Source organism: Meriones unguiculatus, chromosome 19, assembly GCF_030254825.1.
Source record: "Meriones unguiculatus strain TT.TT164.6M chromosome 19, Bangor_MerUng_6.1, whole genome shotgun sequence".
Taxonomy (NCBI): Eukaryota; Metazoa; Chordata; class Mammalia; order Rodentia; family Muridae; genus Meriones; species Meriones unguiculatus.
Window position 1 is genome coordinate 46598346 of NC_083366.1, and position 26107 is coordinate 46624452.

Genomic DNA, 26107 nt, shown 5'->3' on the forward strand with positions numbered 1-26107 from the left:
AAGAACACTTCTGCCTGTGTTCAGTGTAGATAAACTTAAAAGTATATTGTATCCCTGGCTGAACTTATAGGGGGAGAAGCTGTGGCTATGGGAGTCTGTCTTCTAAACCACAGACCCACCACTCTAAGAGGGCTGGGGAGCAGAGGGAGTGCCAAACAGTGGCACAAAAGCACCTGATATCTCACATTAAGCAAAAATAACACAAAGGTCATAGGGGACGTAAGAAGGGAAAAAGAAAAAGTCTAAACAGAGAGGGGAGAGAGGAGTGGGGGAATAGTGATAATATATGTGCCCTATGATCCCAAAACACACACACACACACACACACACACACACACACACACAGTTATGTGTATACAATAACATTTAGTTAGTGAGACCACTTATAGGCAATGATGCCCTACGACTGAAACAGACCTAAAAAATTCTTATGACATGGTAGCTGTGGTAACACGTCAGCACAATGACAGTAGTGACACTGATGTAAACAAACCCTTGTTGCCAGTCACAACAGCAGGGACACCTGCACCATCATGGACACACACAGCATTTGACAATGAAAACAGATCGATTACCTACCGACTTAGATGTCCTCCACATTATACTTTGTGTGTGTGCGTCTTGATGTGTGAGGGAACATGGGAAAACCAGAGATTAACCTTAGGGGGAGCTCCACCTTGTCTTCTGAGACAGGGTCTTGCATTGAATCCCAGGGGCTCACTGATTATGCCGGGCTGGCAGGCCAATGTGCCCAGGCGATCCTATCTCAACTTCCCCACAGACGTATGCGATACCACACTTAATTTCTTTTTAAGTTCCTCATATTGTGTATATGCACTTTACCGAATGAGTGACAGCCTCCGCCATATTATACCTCTTATTAATAATTTAGGTGTAGCCCTACTTACATGGTGACCAAGTCTTCTGACTGCACAAGAAGGCCACACCTAGTGATGGTCTTAGGCCCTCTACATTGTTAAGGACATTCAGTAATGTTCAGCGATGGCAGTGTCACCCGATGACACATTTCAGAATCCACAATGGCAGCAACAGCAGCGGGAGCAGTGGCAGCAGTGTTAATTTGTGCCGTATGTGACGAATGATAGTGTCCTCATTAGTAGCTGATGGAGGGCTATTTGTGGCTATCCAATGTAGCACTATATAAAATAGTAAAAGCTAGAATCAACAATAAGAGAAATCAAGTAGGCATAACTAAATACCTTCTGGCATATCCCCTGAGTGGCCATCAGAAGGAGTAACAAACATCAGTATACGCTGATAAGGAGAGGCATCTGCATAGAGTACAATTTGCAAGCCAGTTTATATTCCCTTTGTATTTTAAAATCAGTTGTACTTTTATATAAAATACCTATTTGCAAATGGATAGGAAATGGACAGACCCAAAATTTTATTGTGGTCTAAAGGTATTTTAGGATTAAAGGTATCTTAGAGTTTTACTCCACTTTCTACTTTCTGATTTAAAAAAAAATGTCCTAAAACTAAGTATGTTCTATCTAAACAAAGTCAGTGTTCCCCATCAGAGTGATGGAAGTGGACACCTCAGTCAATAACTATCCACATGTTCCTTGGACAACTTGCAATACGTACACCTCCAAGGCCCACTCCAGAAAGACGCCGCCATAGCAAAACAATTCTAACGGGGCCATTCAACTGGTTTATTCTTCCTCTGATAAGCATGAAAATATCTGTAATTGTCCATTTGGCAGTAGTATTTCCTGAGGTAAATTAATAAGTGTGCATTTTAAGTTTAAGCCAGCCTTTGGAACTGATTAACACAAAGCAATCTCCCAGAACAATAAACATCATTTCTGGGCCAGTAAGGTGGGAGAAGGACCTCTTCCAACAGCCGTCACTCCCAGGCACAAAGATCACAGGAGACTGCCTTTCTTAAAAAAGGCAGCCAAGTGATGGCATTGTCACTCTATTGCTCATATAGCAGAAGAAATGGAAACAAGACTCCAACCAACGACAGGGCTCAGCAGCCCTGAGTCATCTCCCAGACCCACAAGACGAGAACCAACTTCACACACACACAGAAACTAAACAGATATAATTGACTTAAGAGTTCCCCCTTTCATAATCCAATCACCAGGTTCTAACAAATATTTATGAAACTCACTGATGCTAGTACAGTATGGCCCTATTTTTATGCCTTTTCAAGAGGACAGGACTCCACGTTCGTCCCCAGGGCTGGCTCCAGGAAGAGCGGTAGTGCTGAATCAAACTAGAGTTTCATAGGTGGTGGGTGTCTAAGGGGCCACCTTTGCTCTACAGAAAAGCAAACTGAAAAGCCAAGGCGAGAAGCTGATCCTTATACACTGCAACAAGTCAGGAAGCAAGAAATGATTACCACCTGCCTTCTCTTCACAGGCCCTGGGGTAAAACCAACCACAGATGGCAAACTCCAACCTACTGCTGTGGCCAAAAGTTATTTGAGCGCAAGGTGGGCAGAAAAAGAGGAAACGCCACCAGCAGAGAGACCATTTTTAGAGAAATGAACACACCTGGACCATGACTACCTTTCCCATGCTCAGCCCGGACTGTCTTTGTTCAAAAACAATGAACTCGGGGTTCCAAACATGTCTCTTAACGTGGAGGCAATTCATGCTTGCCTCCATGCTAAATGATGGATGTTCATAGGAAACAAGATTTGTATTCCTGGGTGCCTTCCACTCCCCCAAGGCAGGAAGTGTCCAGTTTGGGTCTAACTTCCCAGGAAAATAAGCTGTAGTGTTTTTAAACTTAAAGAATTAAATGATGGTTACTGAGGGAAGAGGTCACTTTTAATTCATACTCGGGGGCTATAGAACAAAGTAAAGTGTTTTTTGCCAATCAGATTTGGCCTTTTCTAAGGAAAAACAACAACAACAACAACAAAAAACCTCCTCATCACACACGTATACACAAACAAATAAATTAAGGACCATTCATTTTTTTAAAAAGGCTTTTAATTTTTTCCCCTTTTGTGGTATTGGGGGTGGGCATTAGGGCCTTGTACAGACCACGTAAGCATTCCACCAGAGCTGTATCTCCAGCTCTTTACTTATTTACAAAATAAGTTCTCACAAATCAGGACTTTAGATTCTATGCTTCTTGTTCTAATTTAGAGGATGGCAATGCAAATGAAAACTGAATCCCAGGGTGGGGCAAAAAAAAAAAAAAAAAAAGAAAACTGAATCCCAATGAACCGTGGTGCTTATTTAATGCCTTGGTTTTCCTGATTAACTGGGATGGGGCAGAAGTCACACGGACATTTATCCTGAGGCTACGCTGTGCCTGGTTCCCAGCTGGATGCTTTCCCATGGTCTACCATTTCATTACTCCTCATGATATCTTTAAATACTCAAACTACCAAACATGTAAGGAGAGCCACCATTCCATTTCCAAATAAGCTGGTGTGCTTGGCTGGCAATTTGATTACACATATAAAGATTTTTAATGGGAGCAGATAAAAGGAGAGCTAAGAAATTAAAACAAGAAACACAATGGTCAAACAAGCATACTGTGAGTGACAGCAGTGAGAACAGGACATAGTGGGCACAGGCCTGCAACTATCACTTACGAGACTGGAGGGAGAAATTCAAGGTCGTCCTTGACCATATATTGTGTTCAAGGATAGCCTAGGCTACATTAAACTTTATCTCCAAATTAAATAAAAAAAAAAAAAAGGAAGCCTCCAGACAAATGAAGTACTTTCCTGTTTGCTGATTAAAAGCCAATGAAAGAGCCAAGAATTTCTGTTACCCGGAACCCATCCTTCAGTTATTCTACTTAAAGCCTAGTTGGTCCATACAAAGAATTACCTTGACATACCCAGGTTTGTAAATTCTGATGCTACAATCACCACACAAGACATACTCACTTGTTACCACAGAGCACCGCAGCCCAATCAAAGCCTTGGGTTCTTCCCAGAACCCTTTCTCTCAGCACTGGCCCTCATACTAGTCCTCAGATAACCTCCTGACCTTGACACCCAAGTTTTTGACTCAGTAGGTCTTGGGGTCCTGCAGGAACATGTTCCCAACAAGTTCCAAAGCGATAACCTTGGTTTACGGCCCCTCATTGTGAGCTAAAATTCACGAAATGCATCAGAAATGGCAACAGAAGCGGGTATTTATTAATGGGGAAATTTCTCATTAGTTATAAGGCCACACGAAGACAAGGAATTCTGCCTGTTCCGATACCGCTGTTCCCAACACCTGGTGACAGTGGCCACTCAGGAACATTTCTGCCAGTCAAGTTAAATAACTCCCTGAACCCAGTGGTTGACACTGCCACCTACGAAAGGTAAAAGAGAAGAGTTGCCGCCGAAGCTGTTAACCAGGAGAGCAGGTAACGGCTCAGCAGCCCTGAAAGAGAAGCCTGACTAACAGTGACCATATAGATGATGAAGGCAAGGCAGAGGCCCTTACCATAACTGCTTGCTACCCTCCGAAGAACGCTGGGAGGCAGGACCTAGAATTCTTCTCCTGTAGCAGGGGAGGAAGCAGGCCGCAGAAGGAAGATGATATGCCCAAACTCTCAAACCCTGAGGTGGTGGGCTGCGCTTAAAGACCAAGTAGAGCAGCGGATCTAAGGAGGCCTGTCTCAACTGGCCAGTTAAGACAATGACAAATGATAAGTTACTTCTCCGAACTGCAGACTTTGAGCCTTTCTCTTCTGAGTTGCGGAGAGGCTCCTCATAGTGCATTAATATCATGTTGGTCGTAAAGCGGTCAAGAGCTCCAGCCAGCTGCACAAGTCCCATCTACCGAGAGTGGGAGCAAGAAGCTACAGCTGTGGTCTGTGGGGCGGCTGGGAATTTCACAGCAAAATTTCGGGACGAGGAACCACTGGCTTGCAAACTTATGCTGTTTAAAACATTAAAACTACATGCACACGCATGCACGTGCACAGAAGAACACAGATACGTGCATGCGTACGTTTAGGGCCAGGAGATGGTTTAGTTGGTAAAATGCTTACCACACAAGGCAGAGGACTGCAGTTCAAGACCCATAACCCAATGTAGGTGTGACAGTGCATGCTTGTTACCCTAGCTCTAGGGAGGCAGACACAGGTGGACACCTGAGGCTGAACAGCCAGCCAGGGCAGCCTGCCTAGCGAGTTCCAGGCCAAAGGGAGATGACGCCTGAGGAACAACATCTGAGTCTGCCTCTGCCGTCCACATGCGCACACATCAATACACGTACAAAAATACCTATAGTATATACAAGAGGTGCACGTATGATCCCGCAACTTCCCTTCCTTCGGAGTCTAACCCAGTGGTTCTCGGTCCGTGCTGGTTTTCCTCCCAGGACAGTTAGTAGCATCTGGAGCCCATGCTGATTGTGACATCTGCCAGGATGCTGCTGGCATCTAAGAGCAAGGAGGTGAGACATGCCAGGTATCCTAAATGCCCAGGACTGTCTCCCTCAACAAAAAAGTATCTGGTCACTTAAAATGTTAACAGGGTTGGGAGCTTGCTCTATTTTAAGCCTTTCTAAGGCGGCTTTATAGTTCCCCCCACCCCCCGGGCCTCCAAGTCCAGATGCCTAAGAAACATCATTGATATTTTTCTCACTCCCTTGTACATTATTTTCATCCTTAGTGAACAATACTCCTGTCCACTGAGGCACCCCTGGAGGGCTACAAAGACAAATTAATCAACTCTTGAGCCCCCAGAGTATCGGGACATACACACCAAAAAGGGGGTGTTCAAAGAAGTACTGTTCACAGCTTGTTTTCCTGGGAAGTTAGGCCAAAACTAGACACTTCCTACCTTGGAAAGTGGAGGGTACCCCGGAATACAAATCCTGTTTCCCCTAAATGCCATCCCATTTAGCCCTGCCAGCCAGCCAAGGAGGCCGGATCACTAATTTAGGCAAGTGCGTCTCACCAATGGAACCGGTGAAGGGTCACAAGCTTGTAAAGTAGGAAAAGGTGTTTCTTGAGTCAGATCGCCCAAGTCCCACGCTCCTTCCATACCCCACTGCTGCATCACGCGTCTCCAGGGCTGAAAACCCACTTTAAAGACTATTCTCAGCATCACAGTGTCCGAGATGCTAACAGACAATGCAGTGGCATGAACTGCGGGCAACCCTTGGACATTATTAGCGTGATCGTTACATACTTCGCTACCCAATATAGCCAACAAAATCAGGCAGCTCAAGGAGCGCTGCAAACGGCCTTCAACATGGTTACATATTTTTTAACGATTAATCATAGATATTTAGAATCTACTTGGCTCTATCCTCTGAAACACTCATCATTTACAAATTTCAATTTGACGCAGCCTAAGAAAAGTTTTAAGACTTTTTTTTTCCACCTTGGCAAAATCAAAACAGCACAGTAAATTATGACGGGGACACACCAGTCTTAGGCATAATGACGTGACCTGCGCTGCTTTGACACAGCAAAACCTGGGCTACCGGAGCTTAGCAGCCAGGCGCAGACCTGGTAAGGCGTCACAAATAACATCTAATGGTATGTCTCTGGGAGCCCTGACAGTATGGACAGCCCTACTACCACTAAAATCAGCCTGATGAATCTGACTTGGCTTCATATTACAGAGGGAGAAGCAAAATGATGAGCTTCTGTGCTACTGTACATATTATGTGGTTTTTCCTTCCAAAAACTAGAGAGACTAGCGTTTGGCCTGTGGCTTCTGAGCAGTTCCACTAGAACATCTATGCCAGAGCCATGAACGTTTGTTTCCAGGGCTCAGCCCCAGGCCCTTAGAAAGGCCATAATAAATATTCCTTCCCAGCACCTAGTATTCCCTTTACACAGCACCTCCACACAATTAGGGTTGTGCTAAGCCTCAACTATTCTTCCGGATCCCAGAGTTATATATCTTGAGTCAAATATCTAGTAATCCCTCCCTTTTCCATCTTTCTTCCAGTTATGTCAACTCTATAGCACCCACGTCCTCAAAGGCATGCCCTAGCTCTCTTCCAATTCAAATCCAGTTTTCTGTCCATTGGGTTATCTGTTCTGGAGACCAGGCTAACAGAGCAGAAAGCCTGCAATTAGAGCAAACCACTCGAGGCAGGATATCCAGTTGGTGTCAGTGCCTGGACACAGCAAACTTTCCCACTTTGACCTCCCAAACTTAGAGCCTCAAGTCACTTGGAAAACTCCTTCTTGTATCACCTTTGGATTTTATGTGTGATTTGTGTATTCTCGTGGGTGCATGTAGGGATGATTTCAGCTGTCTTCCTCCATCTCTCTCCATTTTATTTCTTTTCCTCCTCCCCTTCTTCTTCCTCCTCCGCTTTCAGACAGGATCTCACCACACAGCTCTGGCTGGCCTGGAATTCAGAGATCTGCCTGCCTCTCCCTTCTGAGTACTGGGATGAAGGCATGTGATTCCATACCTAGCTTTACCGTATTTCTCAAGACAAGGTCTCTCATTGAGCCTGAAGCTCACCAACAGGGCTCAACTGGCTGGGCAATAAACTCCAGGGATCACCGGCCAGGGTTGTCTGCCACTCCAAAGATGGGATTCAGACAAGTGTCGCCATGCCTGGTGCCCTTTGGGTTTTGATTAACTTATCTTTGGATGATTTGCCTTGCAATAACCTAGCAATCCAGAAGCTGGTATCGACAGAGTAGGCACGAAGGTCTTCAGGTCTGTTCCTTAAAATGGAAGACTGGCTGAGCATCAAATACTCTATATGAGATTCTTGCCTGCTGGAGACCTTAACCTGTATTTTTGGCTACTCAGGTATTTCACAAGATTAGATGTCACACTTCCAACTAAGGATAGGGCTGGAACCTGGAAATCTTTACCTGGATCAAATGCTTCAGGCTAATCTTACTACAGGTTGGACATCCCTAATCTGAAAATTGGGAAGACTTTAAGAATCTGAAACTTTGAATGCCAGCATGTCTCCACAAGTGGAAAATCCACATCGTAAAATGGTGTCCTACACAAAATCAGAAGCAACTTATAAAATGACCTTAAAGCTGTGTCGACAGCACAAATTAACTTGTGTTTAGACCCTGAGCCTCACTCCTAAGATAACCTCACTAGCCATATGCAAATGGTACTGTATTAGAAACAAACATGCAAACAAACAGCAACCAGGCAAGATGGTGTTCTCCTGCAACCTCAGCACTTAGGAGGTGGAGGCAAGAGTTAGAGTCAGCTTCAACTACATACTTAGGTGAAGGCCGGTCTAAGCCATAAGTGGCTGTCTTAACGTCCCAAATAGAAACACTTCTTGTCCCAAGCACTTTGAATAAAGGTTCTCCAACCTGCATCAGGTAAGATGCTAACTTAGTTCCTTTGAACAGGTATGCTGGTTTCCTGCTATTTACTTAGCCCAATGCCAGGCCACAGAGGATAAAGAAGAAAGAAGCTGAGACTCTGAGGCCAGGCTGCTTGGGTTTAATTTTGGTTGTCCCACTTATTATTAGGGCCCTAAGCCAGCCCCTTAACCCCTGGCAGCCTGCATCCTCCCACGTGGAACAAGGGTGGTAATAACACCACTTCATAGGTTGCCATGCAGCTAATGTAGAGGTGAGGAAGGCCCTTAGTCTAGGGCCCTTGGTACCCACAGGCACGCCACAAACACCGGCTATTATTATCCCTTAGACCATCCATTGCCGAGTGGCAGCGCTTAAGCCAAATCTGGCCTACAGACCTATTTTGTTTGGCCTTCACATTTTCCTTTTCAATCAAACCAGCATTTAGAAACTGGTAGATTTTTAGAATAGGTTGGATGTCTGGCAACAACACAGGAATAGCCTGGCCTCTGGCATCCAGAACCCACGGCCAGGGACCTGGGCACTCTTTCAGTAATTACCCACCTTCTCTGCAAGGACAGCTCTGCCCCACTGGACCCTACCCCCAATTAGCCCCTTACCTTGCCTGTTCATGAATGTAACAACCCCTATTCTAGACCAGTCTTTTTCCCCTAGTTTTGTTGTTGTTGTTAATCCAGACTGGCCTTGAACTCAGCAATTCTCCTAAGCACACCTAGACCAATTCTACTAACATATCTGTCTCCCATTCCCCACACTGACACCAGTCCAACTGGTGGTCGTCATAACTGACTTCCTGCTTCCTGTCTGTGGGTTCAAGTCTCCTCAGCCTGGCCAAGAATGTTCAGTGGGTGGCACACACCGAACCTGTATGAGGCATTAAAGCCAAACTTGCTCTCTTCACCTGGCTAGAGAGAGTCCAATGGGCAGCACATAATGACATTGTCTGGGGCATTAAAAAGATACATCAATATCTTACCCCCAGAGATTGCTAGTTTGGGTAGGACCCAAATATCTGTATTTTTCAGTGCACCTGGAAATACCTTTTAAAACTATGTAAAGTCTCATGTAGCCTGGATGGCCTTGAACATAACATACTGGCCAGGTATTTTTCTTCCTGCCTCCACTTCCCAAATGCTGGGATTAAAGCTGTGTGCCACCATGCCAGAACTGACAACTTTTGTTGCTGTTTTTGGAGACAGGGTTTATCTGTGTAGCCTTGGCTGTCCTGGGCTCGCTTTGTAAACCAGGTTGGCCTCGAACTCACAGACTTATCTGTCTCTGCCTCTGCCTCCCCAAGTGCTGGGATTACAGGCCTACACCACAATGGCCCACAGGATCACTCAACAACATTTTAAGGTGCACATGGATGTGGTCTGAGGCCAGCCACCGCAGGAACCATGGCCTCTGGTTCTGAAAGCCCAGCGGAGTCTAGTGACCATCACTCTCTCATCTGGTGCTTCCTGTCTGCATCATACAAAGGACTGGGTGAGTCTTGTTTTCTTTCCAACTCTTGCTTCGTATTGCTTAGAGATGGACTTGTATTTAAAGCTTGTCTCCCCAAACACACTGTAAACTCAACAGTGGGCAGATCCTGCCACATCCTTCTCTTCTACCCCAACAGAACTAACAGGGTACCAGGAGCGTTGTCTAAGGAAAACACCTCTTCTCAAATGGTTCATTCTACAGTCGAAAAGGCCTTGCGGAGAACACATGGAGAACCTGCTACACTGATCTCTGGAGGCGGGCCTGGAAGGACTAATGGGAAAAGCGCAGGGCAACAGAAAGGAAAATACCTCGGGGTAACCAATACAACCTTTGTCCACCCAAAACACCCACAGGGAGTACCCATTCAGAGAGGCAGGGAAAAATAAGGCAGGAAAAGTCTTATCAAGATTTCAGCATACCCCAAAGCCAGGGAACCAGGTGCAAGCCACTTGGTTAAGAAGCTTCTCAAGGCTGCAAGTCTGACCCTAAGAAAGAGGCAGAGGGAGCAGAGAGAATACAGAGAATGTGAAATGAGGAGCAAAGAGGAGTGTGGTGGCTCCCATCTGTGAGCTCAGTTCTGGGGGAGGATCAAGAGCTGAGACCACTCACAGCTAGATAAAGAACCAGAGGCCACCTTGGGCTTCATGGACCATCTCAAAAACAAAACCAAACAGAGAGAATTATGGGAAAAAAAAAAAAAAAAGCTCAGTGGGAGGTTTAGAGGCCTCTGGCAAGCAAGACTGTTCCTAGCCCTCATACCCTACGTACCTCCAAGTTAGATAGGGCTCAGCATCCAGTTCCTGAACTAGCCTTAAACCATGGCTTACTGTACAGACATGAAATTATGTCAACAGTGCGATTCGCATTCCTCGTGCCACTTCACGAACATGTTCCATCAGAGAAATAAAGGTTTTATTCATAACACTAGTACTGCTGATTGTACCACAACAATAAAAACTTATTCTTCTGTTTCTTCTCCCAAGTCAATGGGCAGCTTAGAAAGAGGTAACAGGGGCCCAGTGACTTCACAGGCAACATTCACCCAAGAAGACACACCTCCCCCCTTGCAGGCACCGCCATTCTCACAGGTGCGAATGGTTATGAAATGAACACTAATGGGTAGCGAAAGACACAGAATACGGTGCGAGAGATGGCCTGGCAACAATACCACACATCTGCGGGACACTGGCTTAAACACTTCCCAGACATCAACTCATTTTCATCTTCTCCCCGCTCATGAGTATACCCGCCCCCACCCCAGAATGAATGAGAAATGAAGATACCTAAGTCATACAGCTTTGACAGGTGGTGGCAGAAAAGGAACCCAGGCAACTCCAGCCTCCATCACTGAACTTTTTAAACCCAGTTGCCTCCCACTCTGCCTTTTGGGAGGAGAATGTGGCCTTCATACTCAAGCCACCATCTCTGGACAGTGAGGCTGAAAGCAGAAGGGCAGAGGTGATGTTGTAAGTTGTTTTCCCAAAGCCACAACGCACAAAGAAGATGCGGGACATATAGAGCCTGTGCCTACACCTGTGAGCCCATAGCCACGTACAACTGGACCACAAGACTACAACAGGGTGGAGTTCTCAGCAATCACTCAGAAACATGCTAGAAAGGCTACAGGGAAGACGTTGACTGGCAAGAGCTGGCAGGGAAGGCCAAGGGCATTCACCTCCTCCAGCCTGCGCTTCCAGAGGAACTCAGCCCTGCTGATAACGGGGCTCTCATCAATTGCTACTCACGGCTCACAGGAAGTCAGCCCTTACACACACAGGGGACCTTCCTGGCTGGTGGATTACAGATAAACAGATACCCTTGTCCCGGGGCAGCCTGTGAGCTGCAACCATGTTGGATTATATTTCACTTTCCGGCTTCAGGGCTTGAAGCAATTCTATTTTTAAGCTTTCTCAGTTCGACAAGTAAAATAAGGTCATTTTAAGGAAACGAACTTTGGCTTTAGACAACTTCCTCTGAAAGAGTTAACTGATTGGTGGCTTTGACGCATAGAAATCTTCCTGATGTTAACCACAGAGGAAGAGCCTCTTGGTCAATGGTGCAATGCAAAGGCCCAGGGAACCCTGCAAACTGTGACTGAGACTCAGGATGGGGATGGTTCAGGACAACCTTTGCCGTGACGTCCCCCTCTCAAGAAAGCTTCAAAAGTCCTTTTAGGCTGTTGCCGATTAAGCAAAATCGTCCCTCGCAGGACACCAAAAATGCCACATCTAAAGAATAATTAAAATTTCAGATATCAGAAAGCTTGCAAAAACACTCCTGCCACTATTTAGGAAAGCCTGTCATTCCTTTCGATCTAAAAGTCCTTCTCAATGAGCATCTAAAGTACCCTTGATTTCTCAGTGGCTCTGGGAATAAGCTGTGACTTCAGAGCTGGTAGTTCAAAGTACACTTCTTCAGGAAACCCCGGAATAACTACTTCTGGTGGAACCTTAAAATGTAGTCCACACACCTAAGCCTCCCACATGAGCCTATGAGACAATTAACCCTCTCCTCACGAAAGAGGTTCTAAGAAAACAAGAATCTCCAGTTTCAGTTCTGGCTCAGCCCCCTTGCTGACTGGTGACCTTGGTTGAGAACTTTAACTTCAGCGGGCCTCTAATTGTTATCACCTGCAAAAGGAGTGGGTTGGATAGTAAATACTGTTATTCCAAGACCATCAGTTGATCAAGTATTGAACATGCTATAACCTGAAATATTGTCGTCAAATTAGAAGAATGGTGCACAGACATTGCAAATGGCCCAGAACGGTTGGGCTACAGTAGAGAGAGCAAAGGGAAGTCAGTCATTAATTCTCTCTTCTGGGTTCTCCCAGCTATCTCTTCACTGGCTTCAACCTCCACCTGACATACCTCCTGCCTTACACTACAAAGCACAAAACCTGGTACTCAGGGGTCTCCTGCAAAGTCATGTTCATGGGGGCCTTTGGATTCCATCCTAGCTTTACCACCTCTTCAAAGCGGCAGATCACAGTGAGACTTTATTCTCACTAAGGATAGCAGGGTAGAAACATATTCTTACAACTTCAATGCTTGAGAACATTTAAGGGAAAAAGTATGAGATGAAAATAAACCAAACAAGCCCCCTCCTATTGGAAAGGCCTGTCAATAATCCCGCTGGCTGTATTAACTCCACCCCCACCTTGCTGGTCTCCTTAAGTTGTTGCTTTCTTCTGTAGAACACCTCTTCTCTGCATGAGATCATTTTCCCAGCCTTTCTTGGAAGGCAGACAGGATGGGAAGGGTATAGCCTCTACATCTGTGCTTTCCTATACACAATACTTTCTTGTTCATCTGGTCTTTTTTGTCCCATGCCCTATACCTGGGCGCGCAGAGGGGGGGTGGGGGGGGCGGCGGTTCTTAGCAACTGAAAACTCAATCTCTGAAACACTACTTAAAACTCACTGCTCAGAGCCATGAAAATGTGCATCAATCCACATACTTTGTACTTCAAAGAACTCAAGGATGTTTCCCTCAGCATGGGGTCCAAGAAAAGGAATTGGAATATCTCCTTCTCGTACTATTTCAGGTAGTTTCGTAGACTTTGAGGGACTCAGTATGCCAAGTAAAGGACTTTCACCCATCCTGATTAAAATATTATTGAAAAGCAGATAAGTGAAAAGAATGGGGAGTTGGTAGCCTGAGACAAGGTTTACAGGTAGTCATATGGGATACTTACATATTAGGGTGAGTTGGAGAAAACAGGCAATTGGGAAGGGATTAAAGGAAGGTGTGAGAGTGTGTGCATGTGTATGTGGTCTCCCTGGAGATGACAGTATCAGAAAAGTTAAGGGGAAACTACTGCTTTTTATTTCTAAGACATCAAACCCCCACCAACACACACACACACACAAACACGCAGTCCATCCAGCCTTTTGCTCCCCAGGTGTTGGTATTTACTTCTACCTAAGCCCTAAGAGGAGATTCTTTTCCCGAGGTAACTTTACACAGCACCCCGTTAGACTCTGTCTTTCCAAGTATTATACAAGGTGGTGATTTTTAGAAAAATACATGCACACACAAACACACAAAAATCCTTCCCTGTTCTCAAGCTTGGGTGCTTTAGCTCAGTTAAGGGTGCTTTGTTCCCAAGGATGATCAGGGTGGCACCCTTGGTCCTGATTATAGTGGAGCTATTTGCACTGCCCACGTCTGGGCACTGCATTATATTAAAACTTCCATTTTGGGGTATGTAGTGACTAAAAATTCTCTCCCAGCTTCAACTTGGCATCAAGCATACATCTCGAGGGAAGCAAGATCACTGCATACAGAACCACAGGAACCTGCATTTTTCTTCTTTCAAACTTGTCCAGGAAAAGAGACCCTGCTGAAGCAGCATCTCCAGCCCTCCGAGCTCAGATGAGATTTTCAGGCACAGAGGGTTCTTTAGAGAAATATAATCAGCAGGTCGCTATGACTGGATTAAATTCAATCTGACATGATAGGCTGCCTTTTGCATTGATAGATTCTCAATTTTCTGGAAGAATGAAATTACATACCACTTTGGGAAACTTACGAGCATTCTGCTCATATAGGTAAACAAAAGGACAGCACATTATGTAGTCTCTGACTCACAAAAATGCTTGATTTATGAATACGAACAAATTTTATGGGGCAGCTACTATTTGCCAGGCCTAGAGTTAAGTATTGTACATTCATTATTATATTACTTTTTTTAAAAATGCCTCAAAGTTAGTATAATTGTTCTATTTTGTTGGACAATGAACAATTTTGGCAGATGAAGTTTTCGTCTAAAAGCAGGCAACCTGTAAATGAAGACAGAAAGCTATACAGTTAGCAAGAAGGCAAGCTACTTGCTTCTGTCAGTTTCTTAGATGTTCTAGAGACTCAGGTGGGTGTTCTAGATGTTCTAGAGACTCAGGTGGTCAGAATTCTGATCACCTCAAGAATTCACTTCCTCTTCTTCAACATGGAATGTCTGGATAGTCCTACCTTGCTTCATTAGGGGAAAATATCAATAGAAGTCCAAAAGACACGGTCATGTTATGTCTTTCATCTCAGAACTTGGGCACCTGAGGCCAAAAGACCAGGAGTTCAAGGCTATAAGAGACCCTGCCTCAGAAACAAAATAAATTCCAAGACTCAACTGGAAGCCCACAGAAATACTGATAAGAAGAAAAAATAAATAAATAAATCAAACTTTGCCTTTAACGCTTAGGACTTTGTATGCACTTGAGAGATAAACTTCATACCCCTCCCAGAAGGTACAGCTCTGCAAGCGTAGATTAACCAGTGATTCAGCATACATTACAATCTTACATAAAACTACATCTGAATTATGTATAAGAGGCATTTATATTCCTATAATGAAACATTATTTTTGAGTAGACAAATTCAAAATAATCTACATTCCTGGAATAAAAACTTCATGGCAAGAAGGATAATAAAACTTGGAAGATGGTGAGGGCAATATTTTTATACTTTAAATACTTAACTACAGTGAACTTCCATATAAATTTGGTTAGACAGCCTTGGTGATCTGGTCCAATGAATGATCTAAATTTTTTTTTGTTTTAAAGAGCAATTTAGTAGTCTCACAATTTCCTATCATCAAAAACAACTTTCCCTGCACACCTGAATTTAATCCAAGAAGTGTGTCAATGGCTGGTTGTTTCAGGTTATTTACAATATAGGAACCGAGTGTGTAAGGGGGAAATAGGCTTATTGTATGGCCAAGCATGTTCAATCAAATAGGCAGAAGTATTTACTGCTAATGAAAGCACGGACTATCCTGTGCCTGAGAATCCAGAACACTGGATACTCTATGTGTTAGCAGGTACTGTACTCGGCTTCCCCCCTGCTGGCGGACCCTGTCATGAGGCTCTTTGACTGGGACTGTATTACACATCCCCAGTAAGTATCTTCAGGCTGGAAAGCACTCAAGAGCCAATCCAGGGCAAAATCATGACCAGAAAGGGAATTTTTTAAAAAATTAATTATTTCTCTACCCACCCCGTTCCCCAAAGTCCTATATATGTGCACAGACTTTCTTAGAAGACCCCCAGCAAAATACTGAGTGTGCCAAAACAAACACATCTAGACCTAAGACTAGGTGAGGTCCCCGACTGGTACATCATGCAACCATAGGTATCTGCGTCCGGGTGGGTTCTAGCCTGGTCTGGGCCAAGCCTCAACACGAGGGTGAAGACAGGAGGCATGGAGGAAGGAATGCAGGAGAGAAAGGAAGGGGGGGGAGGACCTCGGGGCCACACTTCTTTCTAGTAGCAACAAAAAGGGAAGCCGCGATACTGACCTAAATCATCTCTCAAAGGCGCTTTATAAATTACAGGGACAAAGGGAGGGGGTGGCGGGTGGCCTGGGAACCCCACAGACACCCTACCCTCTGACCCGCCCCCTCCCCCTCCAGCACAAGGGAAGCAAGACAGAAAGCAGCTCAACTCGGCCACCGGCTTGAAGCCTTCATCGGGGTTTCAATTGCCCATCTATCCACCCCCCAAAAGAAACACACGTAAACACTGTACCCACCCCGGGGGCGGCCACTCCCGCCCCGGGGCTCCCAGGAGCGGAGGCCGGGGATTTACTTAGTTAGATTTTTCTTGCTTACTCATTTCCCTCAAGCACCCAACCCCCCGTTCCCACTCCAAAACCCCGCTCGGTCGCCTACCCTCCGGCTCGGGGGGCCCCCGGGGATCCCGGGTACCCTCGGCGGTGGCTCGGGCCCCCGCGCGGTCCGGGTCACTAACCTGCTGCTGTAAGGGCATTTCCGAAAGCAGCCTGGCTCCGGGGGTTGGTGGGGGGCCGGCTGGAGAGGGGGCCCGAGGCCGAGCGGAGCGGCGGCGCCGGGCGAGGGCGGGCGCCGTGGGGGGGGTGGGGACGGGAGAGGGAGGGTGGCGGTGCCGGGTGCGAGGGCGCCGGGACCGTCCCAGGCCTGGGAGCCGGCGAGCAGGAGGAAGTGGGTGCCCCCTCTCCCCCTCCAGCGCCCCCTCCCGCCGCCGCCTCCTCCCCAGTCACAGGCGCGTCCTCCGCGCACGTGTGCGAAACGTCACCGGCGGGTCCCGGAGAGAAGGGACAGATCCTGGCGGCGGGACGGGAACCCGGCTGCCCCCGCCCTCCGTCGCCGGGGGGCGGGGAGGGGGACAGGGCGGGGAAGGAAGGGGCAAGGGGAGAGGCGGGTCAAGGGCAGGCCCGGGGCCCGGTGAGCAAGGCCCCAGCGCTCCGGCCACGCGGGCGCCGCCGCTGCCACCGCGGGAGATGCGCCCAGGCCGGAGCACCCGCCCCGCCGGCCCCTTGTCGCAGACAGCGCGAGCCCCGGCCCACCGGGGCTCTCGGCTCCACCTCCCCCACCGCAATTACCCCTCCACCTCCCAGATCCCCTTTGTTGCCGGGAGCTAGGTCCCCAAAAGGTGCCAAGCACTGGAGCCCCTGCGCGCGGAGCACGCCTGCGGGACCCCCGGCCACCCAGGGGGAACAGAGGCGGGAGGGGGAGCCTGCACGCCTCGGGTCCCCCGGTTTACCTCCCCTGGGGTCCCCCCACTCTCCAGTGCACTTCTCCCTCCCCCACCCCCTTCTCCATCCGGGGCGTGACCCCTTCCTACGCCCGAGAAAGAGGAAGCTTCGAGTTGCAAGGGAGGGGAGAGAGTGGGGGTAGGGAAAAGTGCAGGAAAAGAAGGGGGGGGGCGCGAAAAGTTTTAAGAGTGTTGGACGTGGTTCGCAGAGAGGGGCTCCCCGCCGCCCCGCGCGCCCGCCCAGGCCCCCAGGTCCTCCCCAACGTCCGCAGGGAAGCAGCCCCCCCCACCCCGAGTCTTAACAATAAGCACACGCCGGAGGGACGGCAGCGAGGCCCACGATGCTCAGCCCCGCGCTCCTGCCGCCACCGCTCCCGGGAGCCCGCCTCCCACCCGGGCCAGGGGACGCTGCGGAGGGAGGGTTATTACCGGTGGGCCGCCGCCGCCGCCGCGTCCCGGTGCTGGTGGCTGCTGCAGCAGCCCGGCTCTGCTGGAGGGTCCTTGCGGCGTGGTGTAGAGGAGGCTGCCGGCGGCCGGCTCCGCGCCGGGGACACTGGGGAGGAGGGGGCCGGCGGCCAGGGTGCCGCTCTGGAGGGAGGTGGCACAGGACGTGGTGGAAGGGTTCGTGGTGAGGATCTGGATGTACGTGCCCGGGGCGGCGGCGGCGGCGGCGAAGCCGGGGCTGGCCAGCAGTGCCCTTTTGTCCATGGAGGCTGCAGCGGCGGCGGCGACGACAGCCGCCCCCTCCCCACCCCCGGCGGTCACCAGGTACGGCTCCAGGGCGGGCTGGATCCCCTTTCGCATCTCTCGCTCCTGCTCTCTCTCTCTCTTTTTTTTTTTTTTTAGTGTTACGATATATTAACGTATTGCTTTCAATTCTCTTTTTATTATTTTGCAGCCGGAGTTTCCAAGTCTCTCCTTCTCGCCTCCCTTTCCCGGCGCTTCCGAACCCTCTCTCTCTCTCTCTCTCTCTCTTTTCTTTTTATTTTTCCGCACCGCCCAGGCCCCGGGGGCCAAAAATAATCGGGGGTCTGGAGAGAGGAGGGTCCCGGCCGCACGGATATCTGGCCCCGAGGAAGGATGGAGGCGTCGGGGGCGGCCGATGCAACGGATTGCGAGGCGGTGGCGGCAGCCCGGGTGCTGCGGCCGGCAGCTGAAAAATGGCTCCAGGAAGCTGCTGCTGACAATGAATGAAGGGATACGGTTTACGCGCCAAGGTCCTCCCGCGAAACTCAGATTTCCCGCCGGCTTTTCAAACCATATTTGCATATCTCCGCCCCTCAACCCGCCGAGGGCTGTTCCCGCAGTTCATTGGATCCCTGTCGCCTTACTTCGGTACCAATCCTGGAGCGAGGTCGCCACTGGCTGTTTCCCATTGGCTGCCGTACCTCATGGTTACCGGGGTGACCCGAGCTCTATTTGCATAGGCCAGCCTGATTGGCTGGAGGCAGGGCAGGCTTCTTAGGAGGAGGGGCAACGTTCTACTCTCCCACGGACAGCCACGCCCATTCCAGGCCCCTCCCTTGTTCCCGCCCGCGGGGCTGGCTTTGATGACCTGGGCAGGGACTCTGCCTCGCAGACTCAGTATGGAATCTAGTCTGGAGCGCAAGTTTCGGTTTTGGAGACTGTCAAGGTGACATCCTCCGGGACTTCTTTCGCTTTCACCAGTCAGCGTAGCAAATGAAGGACTGGTAGAGATTCTCCCAAATACATGTCAAAGGCAAGTTGGACCCGGCCTGGCAGGTGGAAAACTGAGCCCTTTAAATCCTGGGTTTCTTCCTTCCTGAAATCCAACCAATGACGCGAGAGCGGATCCGGAGGCCGAGGCTGATAGACAGAAGCATGTGGGCAGACAGAACCGTGGGGGTAGAAGGTTCAGCTGACGCGACTGCAGGCACACTTGGGTTCATATTCCAGATCATTCCTGGTTGCTTCATGATTAGCCCAAATTGGGTTTAAGTAAAGATTAACTCTTTGGTACAGTGAACTCTTACCACAAGTATAGGTTTGAGTCTAACAGACACCCTCTGTTGCCTAGAAACACCCAGGGGAGTTAATCAGGGCAAACCTAGAACTGATCCGCGGGGTTTTAATCCGCCATGCAGTAATCCAAAGAAGTACAGGCTTTTAAGGTGACGTGGGACTTCCAGTGAAAGCTGCCTGCCAAGGCTCTTTCGGACTCCAGGAAGTTCTCCGGCTAAGAGCAAACACTACAACCTAAACCTAACCCAACATATTTTAAAAGAGAGGGAAAATGTATACGTAGATATGTATACGTGTAAATTAGAAAATGTCAGGAAAAATGGAATGGTTGTTGAACTAACTTATATATTGAGCCAAATACTCATGGATCTATAAAATGAGGATTCCGGGGCTGGAGGGATGGATCAGTTAGTAAAATGCTTTCCTACATAAGCAAGAGTACCCCAGTTCGATTCCCTGACACTCACATTAAAAAGCTAGGTTTAACAGCCTGTATCAGTAACCCCAGAGCTGAAGATCCTGGGGCTTGATGGTCAGCCGGTGAAGCCAGTTTGTAAATTCCGGACTCAGTGAGCTACCCTATTCTGAAAAACAAGGTAGAGAAATATTGAGGAAGATGCTGGAGGTTGATCTCTGGCCTCAATATGGGCATCCATACACAAGCATGTGCGCTCATGCATACACACGCACAAGCACACACGCACGGAAAGCATTTAAGTATGAGGAAGAAGGTGGGGGAAGATGGAGCTCTAGAGGCCAGATCTTCATTCAGTAGCTGAGAACTGTACAAAGTAGCCGTAGAGATGCATCCTTCTACCTCAGCCACGTTATAATTTTTAAATGAAAGGTATTTGGTAGCATGCTCATTGGGTGATGAGGACTGCAATTATACCCAGTCTTTCACCTGACCATTGTTTATTATTATTATTATTAGTTCACCCAAGCTGACATTCAAACTCCATAGGAAGCCTCACAATTTGAGTCAGTTCATGTAAGGACCTTCGAATGCTTCAGTTCTGCTACCTTCTCTGAAGTCACAAACACTGCGAAGTTTTATACCTTGCTTGTAAATACTTTGGTTTTGCATTCAAGATTGTTGAGGATCCAGAGGTTTTGTACGTTTGAAGATCTGTGGGCACGGACGGAACTGGCCAAATTTGTGGGCTCGATAAGGTGAAATTCAAAAGACGTAAATACCTGTTTGAGCCAAAGGAGCCATCGAAACGTCTTTGATCTTTTTTCATCACTGTCGCTTTGCATTATGGGTCACTGGAGAAAGCTAACCCTGTAGGCTAGGCTATTGCCAGCTGCATGATATTATGATCGCTTGCCTTTGGTGGAGGTAGAGAGGTGTTGGGGGAGGGACATTGGGGCTCGTAGTCACTAAAGAGCTGCATGTGACATTAGAGACAATGCCAGATTCCGGACTTTGCAAACTTGAGCTCTCCACGGGTAACAACAGTGAGGTAAGTAGGACAGAGCCCTAAGGGCTGGGGAAGCAGGCCGGTTGGTAAATCCTCGGGTCCTGAGTTCAGACCCTAGAATCCATGTGTCCTTGGTGGAGAGTTAGCACATTTGTAGTAGGTTTGCACTTAGTAATCAGGATAATCTGGGGTTGAGTTCTGGCCCTGCTGCCTCGTAACTGTTAGTCCCCAAACCTCCCCCCGCCCCCCATTTAAAAAGAAAATAAAGATGGAGGAATGGTTCAGCTGGTCAAAGTACGCTTGTTGCCAAGAGCTACAACTAAGGGTTTGATCCCTAGAACCCAAGTAGGGGTAAAAAAGTTGACCCCAAAAAGCCATCCTCTGGTCTCCACCTTCTGTTGCATATGACACATGTATCTTTATTATTGTGTTTGGGGGGAGGATAAATGATGCATGCGGGTGTTGGCAGGGTGTGCGCCTGCAGCGACAAGGATCTGGAGTCCAGAGGACAGCTGTGTGGACTTGGGCCTCTTCCTCCGACTTTACTGGGACTGAATTCAACTTATCAGCTTTTATGCCGAGCACTGTTTCCAGGTGAACCAGCTGACCTGTCCTATGGGAAATGGAACCTCATTCTGTGGAACTCATGCTGCAAGGCGGTGCTGAAAAGAGACAATAACACATATGCAGTGTGCTGGGTGGGGAGGGGACAGCGGCTGTGCAGTAAGGGATAGCTGCTTGGGAGCCTACTAATTTGGATGAGCATGCTTTGTGGCTCTTTGTAGGACAGTCTGGCTCCCAGCCTCTAATCTTCTGAGAGCCCCCACTGTCCACTTGCAGGTGCAGCTTATTTTTTCCCCAACTGAAAATACAGTTGTCTGCTGGTGACTAAGGATTGTAGGGTCCCAACTCGGAAATCGAGGGGAATGCATGCAGTCAGCTACGCCCTTCATTCTGCTACAACCTGCTCCTCCGTTAGTAACCCACTTCTGAGCCCTCTTCACCTCTTGAACAGGCTTTGCCATAGTTCTAGCTCTGACAACAACCATTCCCTCTCTTTTTACTCCCAAAACTAGCTAGTCGTCTTAGAATTGGCCTGTGTGCTTGAGCAGGACCCTCAAGAGATGATGGTCTTTGCAGGTGATGTTTGCCACCTGCTAGCTATATAGCAGTCCTCTTTTCTTTCGTTCTTGAAAAGATTATGGAGAAAGGTCTCTGTGGGTCCAGGTGCCCTTGCTGCTAAACCCTATGATTCGTTTCATTCCTAGAGCCAACACAGGAAAAAGAGATATGAGCATTCTGGGTTATCCTGGGGTGCCCCTAAATCCAGCATCCTTAGAAGATACATCCAGAGAGCAGGACAAAGCTCTGTGAGGATGGAGACAGGGTACAGCAAGGAGTTGCAGTCAAGGCACACCTCACCGCTGCTAGAAGCTGAAGAGGCAAGGGGGGGGGAGTCTCCAAACCTGGAGGGAGCAGAGTCCTGTCAACAACTTAGAGTTTGGACTTTTGACCTCTAGCCCTGTGCTAGAATGCATTCCTACTAAGCTGTCCACTGTGTGGTGATTTGCATGACAGCCTAGGAAGCAAATACAGCCTTTTCTCTTGCCTACCTACCCTTTCAAACCTTTTGTCTCCAACTCACATTGTGGGTCTCCCACGGGCATATTCCTTGTTGAACATCAGTGATTCCAACTGTGGTCTGGGCTATAGACTCTGGACAGGAATTTTGAAATATAGTTTGCTTAATGGAGGAGATTTAGAACATGCAGGTACCTGGGGAGTCAGAAGGTATTGGTTTCTTTGGAGCTGGAGTTACAGACAGTTATATGAGCCACGTGACATGGGTTATGGGAATCTTACTCAAAGTCTCCGCAAGAGCAGCAGACACTCCTAACCACCGAGCCATCTCTTCAACCCACCCAAAGACTTCTTCTTGCTCCTGTACTTAAATTTATTGTCTGTATTCTGCCTGGTGCTTTCTCACCTGCCTGTCAGTCAATGAGAACTCTGGATTCCCCTTCCTATACTCGTTGACATTTACATGTATCAGTTGTAAACCACTAACGAAGTTAGCAACCTCAGAATCTAGCCACTTCTCAGTAGAACTGCTGGCTGGATACCAGGCCTTCCTCATGTGTGCCTGTGGAGGTTTTGCCTCTAGGAACTGCAACAGAGTCTTATCTATTTAATAAAAACGACACTTCGTCTTCATGGTGTCTTTTAGGCTTATGGTCCTTCATGGTTCTTCACCAATCCCTTAACAATTTATTATAATAATGATTATTATTATTGCTGTTATTATTTTGCAATCTAAATGGAAGAATGAAGTGCATTGAATGCTGGCCCTCTTCAGAGATATGCCCATTAGGAGCTGACATTGTGGATCTGTGAATAAGGACACTTGCTGCCAGGTTGGCTCTATAACAAATGCTTACTTGTAGGATGGTTCACAAACACAGTAGGAGGGCTTCAGCACTGTGGGTGACGAGAGCATCCCTGGCCTCTCAAGAAAAGAGGAGCTGGGCCTTCGTGTACTCTGGGAAGGTGATTTCACTCTCCTGCCCTTGCTAGGGACAGAGTTAGTTCCACCTTCCACCCCTCGGCCAGGAAGCCACTTTGGTGACATATTTTATTCTAACCATTGTAAGTGGTAAGGGGAGTAGCCTGGTCCCTACTGTTGTAGGGAGGAGTCAAAGGATCAGGAATGCACCGCGCAGCATGGATTAGGCCACATGATAGGGCAGATGACATCATCAGAAGCATGTGACTAGTGGGAGGAGTTGCTAAACTTCTGGGCAACCTAGTCCTGGATTAGCAGGAGGGTTGAGGAGATGGACAGTGCTTAGTGTTTGGCATTGACAATGTCCACGAATTCAGGCTTGAGGGAGACTTCACCCACGAGGAAGCCGTCGTCAGGCTGGCTTTCCAGCCAGGTTGCTTCAGTCACAGAGCTTCCATGAATGATGCATGTGCTCTGAGCCATCACATCAGAGACATTGGATTTCAGCCATCCCTAAGCTTCTTATGTACTTTCTGGGTCTCCTACGGTACTTGCCAGTACCAATGGCCCAGACAGGTTCATGGGCTAAGACAACTTTGGTCCAGTCCCTCACATTATGTGCAATGACCTTGGTTCGGTCAAAAACAGCCTTCTCAGTGATGCCAGCTTCCCTTCCATCTAACTTCTCCCCATTTCTGGTACCCACTCCAAGTCCCTCTACTAGGGCAACAGCCACTTTCTGCCCAATCAACTTATTGGACTCCCCAAAGAAGACATGCCTTCTCTACGAGTGCCCGAGTACTACCCACTTGGCTCGTCAGTCTTTGCTCATGCCAGGGCTGACAGCCCCATTGGCTACCTTGTTGTTCTGTGCAGCCACAGCAATTTTGGGATCTAGCTTCTGCCTGGCAAAGTCAATGTAAGTGAGGGTGGGGTGCACAAACCACATTGGTGTCTGCTGATACCTTGGCTGCCTTCAGGGTGCAGATGAGCTCTCCTGGGCACTTCTTCCTCCGGTTCATCTTCCAGTTGCCCCCCACCCCCACCCCAAGGAAGAACTTCCTGGAAGGCACCGTTGCACTGGGACCTACTTGCTGAGCACTTGTATCCTCATCTTGAGCCATTTTCACTCTACTCTCAGTGGTTTCTCCTCAGTGAGGGACCCTATCCTTAAAAGGAATGCCGGTGATGAGAGTGTGTGTTTTTCTTTAGGTGCTCTTCACCTTGATTTTGAGACAGGGTCTCTCCATGCCCTGAAGTTCACCATACAGTCTACACTGGCTGGCCTGCAAGCCCCCAAAATATGCCTGTCTCCCCATCTACTGAGTTCCACCATGCCTGATTTTTTTTTTTTTTTAATGTGGGTTCTGGAAAACCAAAGCCAGGTCACCATGCTTGCAGAGCAAGCATTTTATTGAATGAACTACCTCCCAAGCCAGTTGGATATCAGTTTTGAGAGGGAGACAAGTAGGATTGTCCCAAGTCCTTTAGATCTTCCAGCCAGAGTCCCTTGGCCTCACCTGAAGCTGGATGACAAAACCCTTCTCATACCTAATCATTGGCATCCAGTGGAGATCTATTGCTGCCTGGGGCTTCTCATGACCTTGGGTCCTGTATGCACGGCCTACTTCTTCACTGAGTAGTTGACCCTGATTCCTTGCACCTTGGGGCTCAGGTGGTTTATAATTGAATTTTGTTTTAATGCTTCCTGTGAATTTGGGGCTCTGCTTTTTAGAAGTCATTTTTGGTGTTTTTTTTTTTTTTGTTTGGTTTGTGTGTGTGTGTTTTTTTTACAAGGGAATAAGAACAGATGGAAGAATGTTACTAGCTATCACCTTCAGATGTATATTCCCTTTTCTTTAAGACAGTAGTTCTCCTTATCCGGTGGATTCCTACCCCTAAGGCAAAACTCTATCTCAAAAAAAATTACCTTACAATTTATAACAGTAGAAAAATTACAATTAGGAAGTAACAACAAAAATAGTTTTATGGTTGGGGGTCACTACAACCTGAGGAACTGTATTAAAGGGCCACAGAATTAGGAAGGTGAGAACCATTGCTTTAAAATACTTATTTTGAACCCACAGACTTGGCTTGTCATTGAATCATGTCACTTAGACAGATGTGCCCACAAGCATCAAAGAAAAGGAGGTGGGCTGTTTTATATCCAGTTGCTCAGAGAACGTTTGCAGAAGACAGCTATCGGCGGAACAGGAGGGGAAGGCCTCAGCTCTTGTGGGCAGCGGTGACATGTGGTTTGTAGGGGAAGAAGCAGAACACACAGTACCTTTCGGATTTGGTAGGCTGCTGGTGCCTTTTGTGGGGTTTAGGTGGGGCACACTGCCGGCAGCGTGTCACAAGGGCCTGTGAGTAAAGAATTATTTTTTTCTTTGCAGTACTCCTTCTTCATCTTTATTCTACTCTGGCCTCTTGGATCCCATTGATGGCTTCAAATTTTTATTTTTTATTTTTCTGTATTCCCTTAAGCGCCACCCTTCTTCTGTATTCTCTCTTGGACCACTTCTTCTTGTTGTGGTTAAATGCTCCCAATATAATATTTAACATTGTAGCCATTTGTAAGTATTCAATTAAACACATTCACAGTGTGTAACCAGGACAACTCTCTGTACCCAAACCTTTTTATCATCCCCGGCAGAACCTCTGTACCCGCCAAACACCAACTTCCTCTGTGACTCACTGCTCTTGTTACTGTGACTGAATTCCTGCAAAGAAGCAACTTCAGGGAAGAAGGGCTTAGTTGGAAGGAGAGCTTATGGCTTGAGGGCACAGTCCAACAGGGCAGGAAGGTGGCTTCAGACTGTGGCAGCAGAAGTGTGGGGCTGCTTTCTTTCATCTCCATGGACTGGAGAACAGAGATGGAACCAGATGGGGTGTTGCCCTCTAAACCTCAAAGTCTGTATCAGCTGTCACACACCC

The 26107-nt window shown here is 47.7% G+C and overlaps 1 protein-coding gene and 1 pseudogene across 4 annotated transcripts in view; both read right to left on the reverse strand.

The window, feature by feature from the left end:
* The window catches only part of E2f3 (E2F transcription factor 3), an 80167-nt gene extending 61672 nt beyond the window's left edge, over window positions 1–18495 (reverse strand). The window contains exon 1 of one of the 4 annotated variants that reach the window (XM_060372758.1): window positions 17690–18495. In XM_060372758.1, the coding sequence (XP_060228741.1) occupies window positions 17690–18064 (375 nt within the window). In that variant the 5' untranslated portion in view covers window positions 18065–18495. Of the gene's footprint in view, window positions 1–16498; window positions 17210–17689 lie in introns of those variants that run through there. The other 3 variants (XM_060372759.1, XM_021658320.2, XM_021658319.2) reach the window with 3 other exon arrangements.
* Window positions 18496–23512: 5017 nt separating this feature from the next.
* LOC110561798 (triosephosphate isomerase-like) lies at window positions 23513–24294 on the reverse strand (annotated as a pseudogene).
* Between the last annotated feature and the right edge of the window lie 1813 nt (window positions 24295–26107).